This window comes from Aethina tumida, chromosome 2 (genome assembly GCF_024364675.1).
Source record: "Aethina tumida isolate Nest 87 chromosome 2, icAetTumi1.1, whole genome shotgun sequence".
NCBI classification, from domain to species: Eukaryota; Metazoa; Arthropoda; class Insecta; order Coleoptera; family Nitidulidae; genus Aethina; species Aethina tumida.
In genome coordinates, this window is record NC_065436.1 from 26,326,838 (window position 1) to 26,343,654 (window position 16,817).

The following is a 16,817-nucleotide window of genomic DNA, read 5'->3' on the forward strand; positions in this document are numbered from 1 at the left end:
CATAATCCAAAATGTTCCACATTTTTGGATAATTGTAAAACAGGTAACAAATATCAATTAACTTTTTAATTTAATATATCCTGAATATACGATAATAATAGTCATATATTTTAATTTTATATACGTTTTTTGTATCACATATATTTACAGGCCTGTGTGTAATTTTTAATATTATATTTTAATGTTCGAATTTAAAATGTGGACATAAATAATTGCATAGTTGCATAGTAAACAGAATATTAATTTTGATTAATTTGATAGATTTGAAAATTGATAATATGTGGATATAAATAAGATATAAACAAAATAATAGAGAAAAATTCACAATATTATATAATATAATTATATATTAATAATATAATTATATATATATAATATAATTATATATATATATATATATATATATATATATATATATATATATATATATATATATATATATATATAATAAATAAAATTATTCAAAGAAATTGTGACAAAAAATTACTTGGTTACGTTGTGTTGTTATTAACTAATTTGTTTCAAAATTTGAAAAATAAAACACTTGCTATTATAAAGACAAATTTATTTATAAAATATCACAGTTTGTAGATAATGTTTTAAAAGTATTCCAGTTCAATATCTCTTTATTAAAATTATTATTATTATTTAAAAAACTTCATAAACCGTGTCATCAATTTAACGAAGATTCTTCCTTTGTTGACATAAACAATACTTAATTTTTGTTATGTACTCGAAGATGACTATAAGTCCTGTAACAAATGTAAAATCATATACATTCAAATAATTTAATGAATGTAATTAGATTATAAAATTGTTTATCATATCTATTTTAGAAATTAATTTTAGGTTACCTAAATTAATAACCCTGCACCTACTCCAAAACAGATTTATATCTACTTCGCATATTACAAAATACCTACTCATTTCCACCAGAGTTACCAAGATAAATTTGTATATTCTACGGTTTGCTATACTGGAGACGCAGTTTTTAGTCGACAGCCCCGGTCCAAATCCCTCGAGCCGCTGAACGCCCGGAGGCATGGCGCGGTCGGCTTTCGGATGCCTTCGCATTTATTCGTTTGAAGTCGAGATTTAAGCGAACGATATGGACCCAGACAGATTATAATCGACATTTGATTGATATCCTCCCCCGTTTGTGATTGATCAAAATCACCAAATAATAAATTCAACGCATCGTTAAACAATTCAAAAAGACACAATCTATAAATAGATCGATGAATAAGTATGCTTGTCTTTTGGATATCCAAAATTTCCCTCCCGCCATTCTAATGCTTGTTTTATGCAAATACCCGTGCAACGATAGAATTACAAATTCGGCTAGACTTGAAAAGGATAAAAAATGTCCTTTGCGAAGGACACGCGACAAAATTCCAAAAAATCGTATCATCGAAGGCTAATTAAAAGCAAAAATTCGTCGGACTTTTTGCTAACGAATCCGATACCAGTTCCTAACTAACACGTTGGCCATCCTTGACACCGTGAACCACATGTTGTTTCCTGATGAGAACCAAAAAACTCAACACATGCACCCGGTGTCTCATGTTGTGTATTAAGACGACTTGTTGAATAAAAATCTTACTTACCTTCTTCTCATTTTGTTAATTAGAAATATGTGTGGGGCGTAAAATTGAAACGAAAAAGTTTAAAACATATAAAAATATATTTATCAAAACGCTACATGAACATGTTTTTATATTACATAACTAACCTATTAATTATTTGTACAACACACTTAAAACAGTGCCTATGATTATTAAAAAAGTAAATGTGCAACACTTTAATTGAAACTAAACTTAATTCTTCTAAAAAAATGAGAATCCTTTCCAGATGCAAATTCTGTTTCGAAACATAATAAATAACCTCTTACATATGTACAACCTAAATGTTAAAAATAAAAGACGACCACCGTCGAAAACAAAAATTGAAAGAAAAAATATCACCCTTCTTGTTTAAACCTATGTACACAACTTCAGATGTTCAAAGTGGAAATTTAGTTAGTAATGAGTACTCCAGTCAGTGTTGCCTTCGACGAAATTGGTCAGAGGCATGCCGGTGTTGCTGGTGAAGACGGACCTCTGAGGCAAATACTGGTAAGAAGGCAAATACTGATTGCTGTTGCTGTAATACGAAGCACCGCTGGTAATCGGCATGCTGGCCGAATAGCCGTACAACGAGTTCGTGTGCACGAACCTCTCTGACTTGACAGAGCTGGGCTGAAGCTCGTGGTATCTGTTGAAAGCGGCGGCCGACTCGTCGAAGCCGTCGCTCGTGTGTGCAAAACCTTCTCCCGGGTACTTCTTTGTGGTCTTGTAGTTGTTGTTGCCTTCTTCCTCCTCCTGACCGTTCTTGGCGTAGCTGTGCGAGTACATGGAATAGGACTGGTTACTGTCGGCGTGCAAGTACTGGTCGAAATCGCTGCTGTCCAAACCGTCCTCGGGGATGTAAGCGCTGTCGATCTCCCCCAGCCGGTTGTAGCTCATGTCCAGGCCTTGGGGATCGCAGCCGGACAGTATCTGATGGGGTAGCTGGGGACTGCTCGATTGGGACGAGCAGTTGGACGGGGAGGCGGAGGTGTTGCTTCGCGGACTGGACGCCGAGTCTTCCTGTTTCATTTGGCGCGAGAACGTCACGTTAGGGCCGTGGGGTAGCTGATGCACGCCGTCGGAGTGAGGCTTGGTCTGCTTCCGCCTCCTCGGCTGGTACTTGTAGTCCGGGTGTTCCCGCTTGTGGATCACCCTGAGTCTCTCGGCCTCCTCTATGAAGGGTTTCTTGTCGTTGTCGCTCAGGACTCTGCAATAAGGAGAAAAAGTTGGATTTAGGGCATGTGATTAATCTCCCAAGCCGTGGGTTTTTTTATTTGGGTTGACAGTTAACGTTTAATAATAGCCAGGTGATCAAACATGCGGTTATCGAAATAGAATAAATTATTGCAAACATAGGGTAATAACTTAAGGAACTTATCTGGGCTATATCTGGCATCTTATATGCATTCAAGGGGAAGATAAGTACGACGTACAATTGTGTGTAAATAAAAGGGGTAACGGGTTAAGGATGTTCTTGTGTGTCTGACAAATAAGTAAACAATAGTAATATTTGAAATTTTAGATAGCAACAATAAATTCTTGGACAATGCTTAATTGTAGTTTTATCTATTGCACATCCGCAAACAAAACATCAAAAATGTGCTGGTTCCAAAAATCGAATGTAAGGAAAAGCTTTTAATGACGCACGAAGGACAGCGCCAGCTAGTCGTTTAACCGCCCCATCTCCACAGTTACACAACACGAATTAAATCGGCCGTAAACCACATTGCGACAGCGAAATTTCGTAAGTCTGCGACGTGGTGGAGAGTCGAAAGAGAAAAAAAAATAAGTGGGTCCGGGTCGTGAGATGTCGCCGGGCCCAGATGCCGCCGCCCCAGTCATGGTCCGTAATGAACCGTGCGGTGTCCCATCGCCACATTACGCAGCACTGGCGGCCACTTTGTGTGCGCCCCCCTGCGACCCAGGGCCGGAGGCGCCGCGACAGGGGGCCCGCCGCCTTGTCATGCAATACCGGGCTATTCGACACATTTTTTTCCTGGCCCGAAATTTCGGTGACTTTTGGAGTTTTGTTTGCTGATAAATTTGCGAAATGTTCGGTTCATTCATTCACCGTGCGAGGCGACAATCATGAATGAATCGTTATCGGAATGAGAATGTGCAGCGGATATATAACTGATAAGGCAGCCAAAAGTCAAACGGAGTCGATCATTGACCGTGAAACAGGACGCATCTGCCTCGCATTGGTATCACCCCATCCTGACCTTTTGTAGATACAATATTATTTCTTAATACTTATTATGACTAAAAATTAATCGTCGGTTACAAATTGATACGGTGACGTTTTTTCGTTGAATTTCAAATCCGACCGAAACATCTCTTCTAATTGCGTTAAGTTATAAATAAAGAATCGTAATAATAATTGGACTGCGACCGCGTTGCACACATATATTAAACTTGCAACAAAGATTTAATCAGCTACTCTCGTAATTGACCGGATGTGCAGCGCATAATTAATAACCTCTTGAACTGTTTCCAAGATCGGACGGTAATTTAGTATATCTCGGGCGATAATAATTATAAAAAAACTCGGATCGATTTATGCGAGTCGATAAACAAACAATAATTAAAACCTAATGTGCTTCTGCTCCAGATACACGATTCGATAAATCCCGACCTTTTTGCCAGGCGAAACGCTTGGCTTGCAAACACATGCGATGGATAAACATTCTCCGATGACAAATAGTTTTAATCGTCGTTTGTAATTTCATCCACCGTATAATTGCCTTTGGCGGCTCGGAAATTTTATCAAAAATTCTTAATGGTATTTTTCAAGACGGAGTTTCCTTGGGCTGCACCTTAAAATCTCTCGTGGTTTATGATTTAAGATTTTTAATACGGAATATAGTTTAGTACTAATATATTTTTAGTTTATATTTACGAATGTTATCGAACATAAAAATTAACAAAAAATAAATAACGTTGTGTAATATTAACATTTATCATTTTTATACCAATAAAATCATATTTCCAAGTAGAAATTATTTTTAGTTGATAATATTGCTAATATAATATAAAAATATATAATAATAATAAATATTAAATAAAATTTTAATGAAATATTTATTTTCCCATAATATGTACTTTTTTGACCAGAAAATAAAAATTTAATTTTTTAAAAAATTTTAAATATTTACAAATTTTGTGTAGTATGTAACAATTTAGTTTTAATTAATATAAAAATAATAAATATGTTACATAATATTATTTATTTTTTTTTTTTGCAAATGTTCAATTTCTGGTAACAATAATTCTTAATTACCAATTAAAAAATAAAAATTTTGATTTCTTTTTTAAAAAGTAGTTTATAGACTCACTATTTTTAATCAGCAATCAACAATATATTGTATTAAATCATTTTCTTTGTTTAATTATATGTTTTAGTAGTAAGAAAATAATAGTCGTTTTATTAGCAATATAAGAAATTTATAGTTTTCAGTAATAAATGTTGGAATTATTTAAACATTATTTGCAAAATTTATTTATATAATATGTAATAGAAATGTATAGGTTGACAACTATTAAAATAAAAATAATATTGTGTAAAAATTGTTAAATAAATTTTTAATTACATTGACACTTTAAAAGAAAACATATGAATATAATGAGAAGACAATTATTATTTCATTTAAATTAATATAATGTTTTGGTTGAAATTATTATTTATTATGTAATATTAGCAATTATCGGTTAACAAAGTAATTACTACCTTCGAATATAATATTATTATAAAAATAATAAATAGAAAATGTTACACATTACATAATATTATTAATATACTCATCATATTTACAAATTAATTATATTTTATAAATAAAAATTTTATTTTGTTTAATTTATTTTTCCAGTTATAGTCTAATAAAAGTACTATAAGTATATTAATATTTTTTGTAAAATAATAAACAGTCTTTTATATTTACAATTACAACAATCAGATGTTTTAGTATTTGTAAAAAGCAAATAATAATTGAGAAGGATTTCTATAAATAATACTTAATCTATTTTAGTTCTGACATTTTATAAGTTAGTCTTTTTAAGAATTTTTATTGTTTTTAATATATCAGATTACATTTTTGAATTATTTAATCAACTTTAGCATTTTTTTATAATTTAATATGCAATAAAAATATTATTTAACAATTATTATAATACAATTAGATTACTGATTACATAATTTTTATTATATTTTTCATAAAATTTAATATTACTTTTTTTTGTTAAAATTATTAATTAAGTAGCAAATGATAAAAAAAATATATATAACATTCATTAAAATATAGTACTTTTATTTATAATAATTGTTAAGCTATACAATTTTATTATATTTTAAATTATAAAACATTTCTCGTAAAAATTCACTTACAATGTACCAAACCTAGAAAGGATTAATTTTCATTTTATTTAAATAAACCAAAATTGTCATAAAGTGATTTTTCACATTTATTCTTATTTCATAGTAAAATTTGCTAAAAAGTACCAAAATATGAAATTAACAATAAAAAAATATAAGTAACAATTGATGTATTTTTAAATTAATATAAAAAATTTAAATTATGCATACCAAATTTAAAAATAGCTTACAATTAGTAGTTTAATTAATGTGTGTTTATTATTTTAAGGAAAATATCAACATTATTTATTATAGACGCTTACCAGTCATAAAATTGAAAAAAATAAATATAAAAACAAATCAATAATGCATTCAAGCCCCTGGTTATTTATAGAAACATTATCAGAACTTCCTGTAAAAGATAAAATATGACCATTGTGATAAAAAGTTTTTTATACTTTTTTTGAATATCTTATTTCTGAACAAATATTCAATATCAAATAAAACATCGTCAATAAATACAAATTGGATATTGAACTGTCAAAATTATGACACCGGATTTGAGTATTTGTTTTACAAACAGATTGGCTTTGCAAATTTACAATAGAAGCGCCATCATTGAATCATCATCAAAGATCGATAAAATCGGCGTTTCCGGACTGTCGGATTTCCAATAGTTAGATGTTTATCTTTCGGTATATAAAATATTTGTTTAAACTCTGTATTTACACAAGTGTTTTAATAAAAGTTTTCAACAGCAAGATGTTGGGATAATTATAATATTTTAGATATATATATATATATATATATATATATATATATATATATATATATATATATATATATATATAGGTATAAAGGTCATCGATTTTTATGGATCAGAATTAAATTCACAATAATCACTAATGTTGATTATAGTTGTGACGAGCCGCATTCGATAATGATTTTGTTTTCTTACTGATAAACCGTTTAGTAATTAGTTCCGTTAATATTTATTTCTCTTACTTCCTTTAACCGATAAAGTCATCAGATATTAAACCGTTAAAACAAATTAAACTTGTTTACCACATATTTTATCAGGACATGTTTATTGTAACATGCACGCGAAAAAATCTAGAGGTTACACAAACTTAAAAGCACAAATTAACAAGTAGTCAACCACCAACTTTTATTACACATTGTGTCTCGATTGACAACAACCATGCATGTAATTATATCAAGTGCCCCGTTTTTTTTCCATGCCTCTCAAGTGCCCTCAAGTACAACGAGAATTACTTATAATTGTGGTATGGGAAAATATTTAATAATATTACCTCCACAGTTTTCCCAACGTCTTCGACAGTTCCGCATTGTGAAGCTGCGGATACTGATCCGCCAGTTTTCTTCTAGCCGCCTGCGCCCACACCATGAAAGCGTTCATGGGCCTTTTCACGTGCAATTTCCTTTTGTCAGAGGCAGCCCTGAAAAATAAACAACAATTTGTTATAGTCAAATGGTTGTGGAGTAGGTGTGAATTGCAAAGTGGTCATAAAACCGAAATGCACAAAACTTAATTGGATAACATTAGAACTAACTGCTTTTTAATTAGACACGTTCTCTTAATGCCGGTTAAAAGGATAAGGTAATATTTAGTGGTTCGACTTCGTTGTAATAAAAATGACAAGCGGTTAGAATCAGTAACAGTCCAATGTTGGTTTTAACAGGTTCAAGCAGTGTTAAGTGGTGTAAATATTGGGTTTAACGTATTTAAACTATTGCCGCTTATGCCTATAATTGTTGTAATAGTAGTTTTATGATAATATACTGACTGTTTGTGTCATTTTTCAATTGAAATTTAATTCTTAAATAAATAAATATATTATACAATATTTATAGAAAAAATTCTCCAAAAAAACTAAATATTAAAATATTCCCTCTGATAATAAATAGCAAGGGTTCTAAAAAGTTCCATATTTGTATTAAATGTTGGATAAGTACTAACATTTAAAACTAATATTTTACTTAATTTAAATAGATTCTATAATGTTCTGGAAGTTATGAAATAAAATTTAAACAATTATTGAATTACTTTTTCATTTTAACTTAGATTATTTTAGTATAAATAGTCCAAAAAGTTATGAGAGTGGTTTTTATATGATAACTTACAGGTTCTTGAATGTAAAAATATATTATTAGATTTTAACATTTAATTAAATATTCAATAATTCTAATATTTCAATTTAACATTTTACTTATTTTAAGTTGATCTTACATAGTTATAAAAGATATAATATAAAAAATAATTTAAACAATTCTTCAATTTCTTTTCTCTCTTTACATTATTAAAAATTAAAAAAAAATATTCTAAAATATCAAAATATAATAACCAATATGAATATACCAATTTTTTAAAAAACTTATTTTAAAATTTATTATACAATAAAAGGTGAAATATATCGTCAATGCAGCAACTTGTTTATTTTTAGGTTGTTAATTAATATAAAGAAATCTATAAACTCTGTTTATAAATTGGTAGTACTTAAATTTATGACAGTGGTTCTTATATGATAACTTACAGGTTGTTGCCTGTAAAAGTATATATTTCATTTTAACTATATTTATCTCATATAATAAATGGTTAGGGTTCTAAACGGTTCGATTTTTACATTAAATATAGGATAATTATTAATACCCAAAACTAACATGTTATAATTTGCATAGATATACAAAATACAAGATAAAAAATAATTTAAACTATCCTTCAAATTCCTTTTTCTTTTTACATTAATATAACTTATACTAATAATCTAAAATATAATAACTAATTTGAAACATTTATCGTACAATAAATTATCTAATTTAGTCCAATATAAAGAAACCTATATATGTTTGTAAACAAACTCTGTTTATAAGTTGGTACTACTTAAATTTATGAGAGTGGTTCTTACAATAACTTGCAGGTTTCTGTCTGTAAAAAGATATTACATTTTAACTACTTTTACCTCATAATAAATGGTTCTAAACAATCCGATAATTACTAATATTCAAAACTAACAGTTTACTTATTTTAAGTTGATTATGCATAATTGTAGAAGATAAAAGAAATATAAATATAATTTAAACAAATCTTAAATTTCATTTATCTTTTTACATTAATAAAACAAATTAGTATTACATAATATAAAAGAATAATAAAATAACTGTTTTGAAAACATCAATTTATTTAACAATTTGTTGACTAATAGGTTATTCAATATATTGAAATATCAAATTTCTAGTACAGTTTATTGGTTTCTGGAATACAATTTTTTGCCAATGCGGCCAACATATTTAATTTTAGGTTATGTTATTTTAGTATATGCAATGCATATATGTCTCTAATAAAACTTTGATTATACGTTGGTAGTAGCAAATGTTACTAAAAGGTTACTAAAAATTAATAAGAAATAGAATTTGTTCTCTCTTTTAAGAATTTATTGGCCAATTTCTGTACTAGATGTAGCAAAAATAGGTCTCAATTAGTGTGTGTGTAATGAAGCTAATAAATGCACTTAATTAACCAAAAAAATAAAACAATTACAAATATGAAATAATAAGTTATGATAAAAAAAATTAACATCAGAAAATCTATCAATTTTATACTGTATTAGATCTCTGTAATTGCCGATATAAATATCAAAATAAATAAATAAATTCTTTTTTGTTACTAAGTTTATCCCTTTCTATACATTTAAATTGATATTATATTTTTTTCGATGTTTAATAACCACCAATTTATTTTTAAGAGATACAGTTAGAAGAATAAGATAAAATATTTTCCAAATGTACTTAAAATAAATAAATAAATAAATATCAAATTTCCACGTTTCTTTAACTTCAATTAGCAGGTTCTGAGATACGATAGTCCTAAATAGTTGGCCACTCGATACTTTCATAATTAGTTTAAAATTTCCCTTTCTATTTTCATATTTAGTTTATGTATTGTTTAGCAAGCAGCAATTTTTGGGAAGATTTTGGTGGAACTGAAAAATTATGGTTAAATCGATCAAGACGTATGGATTAAATTCATATACATCGAAACATCTAAATCTCCAAAATCCAAAAAATATTACAGCACGAACAAGAAAGAATATTTTAATTGTCCAATAAATCATAATTAGAATTTAGAATCTCTAATCTCGATCTCGAGATGTGTCCATTCGATAAAATGTCGCGGATTCGTGCGTCCATTTCGTCCCGGAATAAAAATTCTTCAGATAAATATCGTTAGTCCGATGTCACATAAATTAAAGTCGGATTGGCCGCGGTCGGGAACAAAGAGGTCCTTTGATTTGGAACGCATCAAGCACGCTTCGAACGGTCGCGTGTCGTTTCGCTGTAACGTCAAAACAACGCCGCCGATGGTCAAAACATCGAAAACCGTCCGTGCCAAATATTATGACGTTACTCCGATGTTTTTGTTATTTCACGTGTACGAATTTATTGAAACTTGCATTTTTAATTGTGCTGGTCCTTGGAGATGTATGGATGTAGCATTTTTTTCTGCTTGTGTCACTTGAAAGCGAGTTGTTTACTGCTCGAGTTGTAGGTCGTCGGTTTTAGTTTTGCTCAAGTCAAAATTAAACGTGTTCCGTTTCCTGTAAGATTGTGGCGTTTGCACAATGCAGTCGCTCGTTTGCCATCGAACGAAAGGTTCGCCTTAATTGGTGACCTCAGGTCACTGTCAAGAATCTTATGCAGCACATTTGACGAGTTCGATTCGTCAAAATGTCGAAAGTAATTATCTGTCCATCAAAACGTCAAGGTCTAAAACATTATCTCAACAAATGGTTTTTTTTTTCTCAAAATCATTGAAAATATTATTCAATCCTTGATCTAATCAGGTCAAGACGGTGCTCATTTTTGTTGTTCCTATTTACTTCGTTTTTAAGGATATTGAAATCGTATGTTGAGTAATCAAAATAAATAAAGGGGAGTAATGATTGTTTATTTGTATATGTTTTAAAATTAATTGCTGTCTGAGTTTTTATTCATACGTCTAGCAAGAGAGATTTGGTTGCTTATTATTTATTTTAGATTTACTGCTATTCAAAATTACTGTTTGCTGATAATTATTATTGATATTATCTTACTATCTTAATGTTTATTGGTAAATAAGATTTTTCGAGAATTTTTATATTCTCCAAAATTTTGTCCAAAAAAGAAGAAATATTTGGAAACTTTTTTGTTAATTCGACAGATACGTGATACGAAAAAGTAGCTAATATTTATTATCCGTATCGGTATTTGTTTCTCCGTGCATTTATATGCATTGTATTTTTTTATGACAATAATTTGTTGATCAAATTAATACATATATAATATTAATCATTTCTACTAAAAAAATTAATATTCAAATTATTTATTTGTTAAATTTATCTTCTTAATACTGTAACTATGAAAATAAGCAAAATAATAGTTATGTTATATGTATGAAATTACAATTATATAAAAAATTATCAGTTTTTAATTTAATTAATATGTAGAAAATGAAAATCATTTGGGGAATTATCAAATTTTGATATTTATTGCAAATATTGGAAATTTTAGATCTCTGTCTTTGCCTTAGACTTTTCAACTACACAAGATCTTTTCAAAAAAACCAAAATAGTAGTTAAAGACATACCAATCGAAAACCGTTTCATCCGACTGCATTTTGAGAGAGACATCATGCACGACAGAGACAGTAGAAGTCTGCAAATTTCAGTCTATCAAATTTCAATAGGATCAAAGATTTTCCAATCGGTATAATAAATAAATTATCTGGAGAATTATCGGTTGTTGATAATCATTTGAATATTCAATTTCTTTTTTAGTAATCAAAATAATAGTTTTCAATATATAAAAAATGAAAATAATTTGAAGGATTATCAAATTGTAATAATTATCTGAATAATTAGCAAATTTTAATAATTTTAATTTAAATTAATAATTGAATCGATATTTATTAGAAATTTAAATTCTTGTTTTTGTTTTACATTTTTATTAGCTACAGAAGATCTTTTTAAAATAAAAAATAATAGGTTTGAACATGTAATAATTGATAATTATGTAGAGCATTATAAATTTCAATATGTAAAAAATAAAAATCATTTGAGAATTAACATTTTTTGTATTTATTGGAAATTTTAGATACCCGTTATTATCTACTTTAACAATTATCAATTTTAATAATTATCAAATACCCAAGATATTTTTAAAATAGGCAAATAAATTAATAGTTTTCACAATATGTGAAAAAAACAAATCCTCTTTATGTTAAGTATAATTATTATTTTAGATCTCTGTTTTTATTTTATATTTACTTTAACTATACAAAATTTTTTTGAATTAAATGAAATAATTAAAAATGATATTTATTTAGGGAAGTATCAATTTTTAACAACCATCCAATATTTTGCACAATTTCTTTAAATCTTTATTTAACACTGAAAAGTTAGTAAATCAAAATAAATCCTCAAATTAACGAAATTCGTAAAACTGGATACCCTCGAAATTAATAAATTATAAGCAAATTGATATACATATACATATTTCTAATAGAAAATTTTCTCCTTTCGCAATTCGTGCTGAGTGATTCGTTAGCACGACCACAATTTTGAAATGTTAACACAAAGATACTGTTTATATTTATACTCGTAATTTTTTTTTTCGAAGGGGGCTTTTGAAAGTGCCGCACGACGAACAAAACGTTTTTAAAGTCCGTTAATTAAGGTAGAAGCGCTAATTAATCTTCACGACGGTACTTCTTTCAGTTCCGAACGTATTAACAGATTACCGACGTCGAGAGCAGAAGTGCCGAAAGTCGTGTAAAAACGCCGCGAAGAAATATGTTAATCGGTTATGGGTATTTGGTTAGTTGGAAATTGTGTGGTTCCACTGAACACGCTGCATATTGCAATAGTTTTCATAGAACTGATAAACATTTTAAATTTTCATGTTTGTTTAAACGGTTGTTGTTATCTTTGCTTTTCTTTTATGTTTCTTATTAGCGGGAACTTAAGTAATTCAGTTCTTTCCGAGAACTGATAAATAATTTTAACTTTTTTTTGCTTGTCAAAAAATTGTTTGCCCCAAAAATACCAAGAACCATTTGCATACAGACTGTGAATGAACACGATAAATATTCAAGCTTTAAGTAAACGATTGTAGTAATGTGTAGTGACATAATCATAGACATTGCTCATTCATTACGGTGTAAAAAAAGTACAGTGGTGGCCAGAGAACTACAACACATTACTATTTTAACGTTAATTAAGAAAGACACAGCTCTAATTAATTGGAATTAAAATATTTTTCATTTAATTTAAAATAATCACCCCATATTCTATCTATCTTTATTCATTTTGTATCTAAATCAAAATAATTTCTACTATGAAATGGTCCATTTTGCTAATAATTTTTTGTAATGGTCTTATACTATGCCAAAGAAAGGAACCCTAAACCAAAACTCTTCCTCTACCGTGTTTCAAAGTTTTTGTTCTATTGAACATAGATTCATAACTTCATTCACTTCAAAATTCTGGATGATTAAGGCATTTAGTCTTGTTCGGATATTCTTTTTTGAAACCAATTGTTTATTTATTGATATTGATTGTTCTACTAGACACACTGCTATTGTATAACTCAATTCATTCATTTTTTATTTGTCTAGAAAACAAGAAAGGATGTAGTTATCGATTTTCCAACTTGTCTCTCAATAAAAGTTGTTATATTATGTTTTTAATTGAGTATGTTGCTTCATTTTGTCAATAAGTATAGCAAACCAATTTTCGGAGGCATATTTTAGCGATATCAGCAATATTTAGTCCTTGATGTTTAATGTTAATTATTAGTTTACTCTTCTTTGGACAGCAGTGTTTCTTTCTTCTCAGTGAAAGTGAATTTATTCAATAAAATAATTACAAATCCTAATAAGAATAGATTCTAACTAAAAGAGTATTGTTAAATATATATACATATAGTAAATATATTTGAATATGCAATTTCTTTGGCCAACCAAATCAGACTAATATATACGTTTAAAGTAATATCTCCGAGGTTTATAGGATGTGTTATAAAAAAGTAAAAAAAAAAAAATTTTTATACTGACTGAACAAAATCTGAATCGAATGCTTTTCTGAAATATCTTACAAAATGTTTAATGCTATTTCTCTGGCTTCCACTGTACATTGGAAATCAATCCCGCCTAGAAATAATTCCAAGACAGTCTGACATTTAGAAAAACGAAAACGACCGTACGGTAATAATTACAAGGTAAACATCACTGAATCGACTGGCGAAATTATTACTGAATCACACGACTCGGCGTCATTCAATTAACACGTTCCGATAAAAGGAAATAAACACGGGCCACACATCGAACTTTTATAATTAAGTTTTGCTAAAAGTAATTAGCCGATGGTATTTCCGAAACCACGACCAACTTACGTAACGAACAATTTGTAAATTTAACATTCGCAACTCCTCCAAGACACGAACAATAAATCAGCCTACAGCTGTTTCAAATTATTAAATCTGTTTACAAAACAAATATGTGTTTATGATTAAACTTCACGCTAAGTATATCTGCATATCTGCCATTCTGAAACAATATTTAATAAAAACGGAACCGATTCCGAGACTGGCGTAAACAGTAAATAAGATCATGTGAAACATAAACATGGTGTTTCCTTTTCAACACTTTAATCTACGATTTGTATACCTGTCTGGGTGGTTTTGGTTCGGGGCCGCCGACTTCAATGATTTTATGGTATTTGCTCGGGTTCCCCGTCAAGTGGTTCCTTCCAAATCCGTCAAAAAAGCACATTTTTTGAGAACGGTGAACGTAATGAACGTAATGAACGAGCGGAAACTTTATTGTACGGCCCTGCCAAACCCGAATGTTTTATTTATTTACGTAGCCGTCGAGTGGCAAACACGTTTAAAGTGTTTGTATGTTTTGAATAAACATTTTAGCAGTCAATAAAATATTTATAGTGGATTAGAGAGAAGAATGGTAAAAAATATATCTGAAGTAGTTATTAACAAATATAACTTAAGTAAGTAATACCTACAATAATGTTGGTGTAAAAGGAAATTTTATAAATATAAAATATAAATAAAAGATTAGTTTAGGTTACTACTGATATGAAGGTTTAAAAAGTATAAAAATAAATTATCTTAAGCAAAAATTTCTTAAATTTTTTTAGATTTAATTATAAAACGTTTAATTTTAATATTTAAATTGTTTTATAAGTATATCTCGAGTTTGCTGATAATTATTCTTGATAATTAATAATTAATTAATTTGAATGAAGGTTTAAAAGATAGAAAAATAAATTATATTAAGCACACACTAATTTTAATCTTTTATAAGTATATCCCGAGTTCATTGATAATTATCTTAATAATCAATTAAGTGATATGAAGATATGAAAGGTAAAAATATAAATTACCCTAAGCACAAATATTCTTAAAATTCTTGTAGATTTAATTATAAGATTATCAATTTTAATCTTTTACATTGTTTTATAAATGTATCCTAAATTTGCTTATAATAATTCTTGATAATTTATTAATTGAAATGAAAGTTTAAAAGGAGACAAAATTAAATTTTCTTAAACACAAATATTCTCAAAATTCTTTTAGATTTAATTAGAGAATTATTACAAACATCTCACAAAAATCTTCATAAATAGCGGTTTGACCAAAAAAATCAATCCATAAGTTAACGTTATATTAAATTATTTATAAAATCATAAAATCCTAGATGGGTTGGAACAATGTAATAGTTGTTATGTAACAAATAATAATGATGGTTTCCACATTTATTATTAATAATCTGCTTCTAATTTTATCTTTCATAATGTTATACATCAAGAAAGCTAACATTATTTGTTATCAGTATTTTTTCTATTTTTATTCAGTTCATTATATTATTTTTGACTGATTTTTAAGAATAATAGTATCTTTCTTTGTTAATGAGACTAATTATAATTTACTGTAAAGATGAATTAAGTAATGTGCAAAATAAATTAAAAATATGATTTCCCTTACATCTTCTTTAAATTAGCAAAATTTCCTGAAACGTAGCAAAAACTTTCACTTCCAATTTAACATTTTTAGAATTAACTCAATTAATAATTTATTGATTTACAGGATGGAGTATTGGGTACAAAATTGGTATCTAAAGAGTTTGTTTTAGATTAATTTTTTTGGTGGCGAAAATAGGGATCACTAAAAACGAAGTCAAAACCATAAGTTTTCTAAAACATTTACTGGAGTGAAGTTAATTCGCCTGAGAGATTTTGAATTTTATTGACATAGAAGAAAATGCATTCAAAACTTTTGAAATGTCTAACAAAGGAACTTACTTGGACGCAATAGGCACCAGAGTCCAGTCGTAGCCTTGCAGCACCTTGGTGACGGCATCGTTGATTTCACTTTTGTCCAACTGCTGTCCGGCGGTGGCCACCACCGCGTTCGCGGCCGCCTGTTGCTGTTCCTGTAACACGGAGGCGGCACTGGCCGCCACGCTGGCAACCGTCGCCGGCGTAATCGTAACTGCAGAATTTCGCGACATCGAAGTGGTCGTCAGCATAGTCACAGTAAATAACGGGCACAAGACAAGTCAACTGTTCCAACCACCTGACGTAGATGATAGTCAATCACAAAACAATGGGGTTCCTTTGGGAGCACCACGGTACGACGCCTTCCTCGCTGGTACGATTCAAAGAATGCTTTGAGAGTTGATTTAACGTTCGCCTAAGCGCCTCGTACGCTCAGCCGGAATATGTCTCGCTTGCGCCCGTTCAATTGGCCGGTACGTCTGTCTCGCTTGTGGCTAACAATAAGTCGGGTTT

The 16,817-nt window shown here is 29.1% G+C and overlaps 1 protein-coding gene and 1 long non-coding RNA gene across 2 annotated transcripts; both read right to left on the reverse strand.

The window, feature by feature from the left end:
• Positions 1 to 548: 548 nt before the first annotated feature.
• On the reverse strand, positions 549 to 1,104 carry LOC126264603 (uncharacterized). The gene is made up of 2 exons (XR_007547290.1): positions 924 to 1,104; positions 549 to 752 (listed from the first exon to the last, which is right to left on the reverse strand). It is a non-coding gene; the product is annotated as an uncharacterized LOC126264603 (long non-coding RNA).
• A 567-nt stretch (positions 1,105 to 1,671) lies between these two features.
• Positions 1,672 to 16,804, reverse strand: LOC109604801 (transcription factor Sox-9-A-like). The gene is made up of 3 exons (XM_020021336.2): positions 16,329 to 16,804; positions 7,269 to 7,415; positions 1,672 to 2,814 (listed from the first exon to the last, which is right to left on the reverse strand). Exons 1-3 carry the CDS (start codon positions 16,553 to 16,555, stop codon positions 2,019 to 2,021), a joined length of 1,170 nt encoding a protein of 389 aa, XP_019876895.2. The 5' UTR covers positions 16,556 to 16,804; the 3' UTR covers positions 1,672 to 2,018.
• Between the last annotated feature and the right edge of the window lie 13 nt (positions 16,805 to 16,817).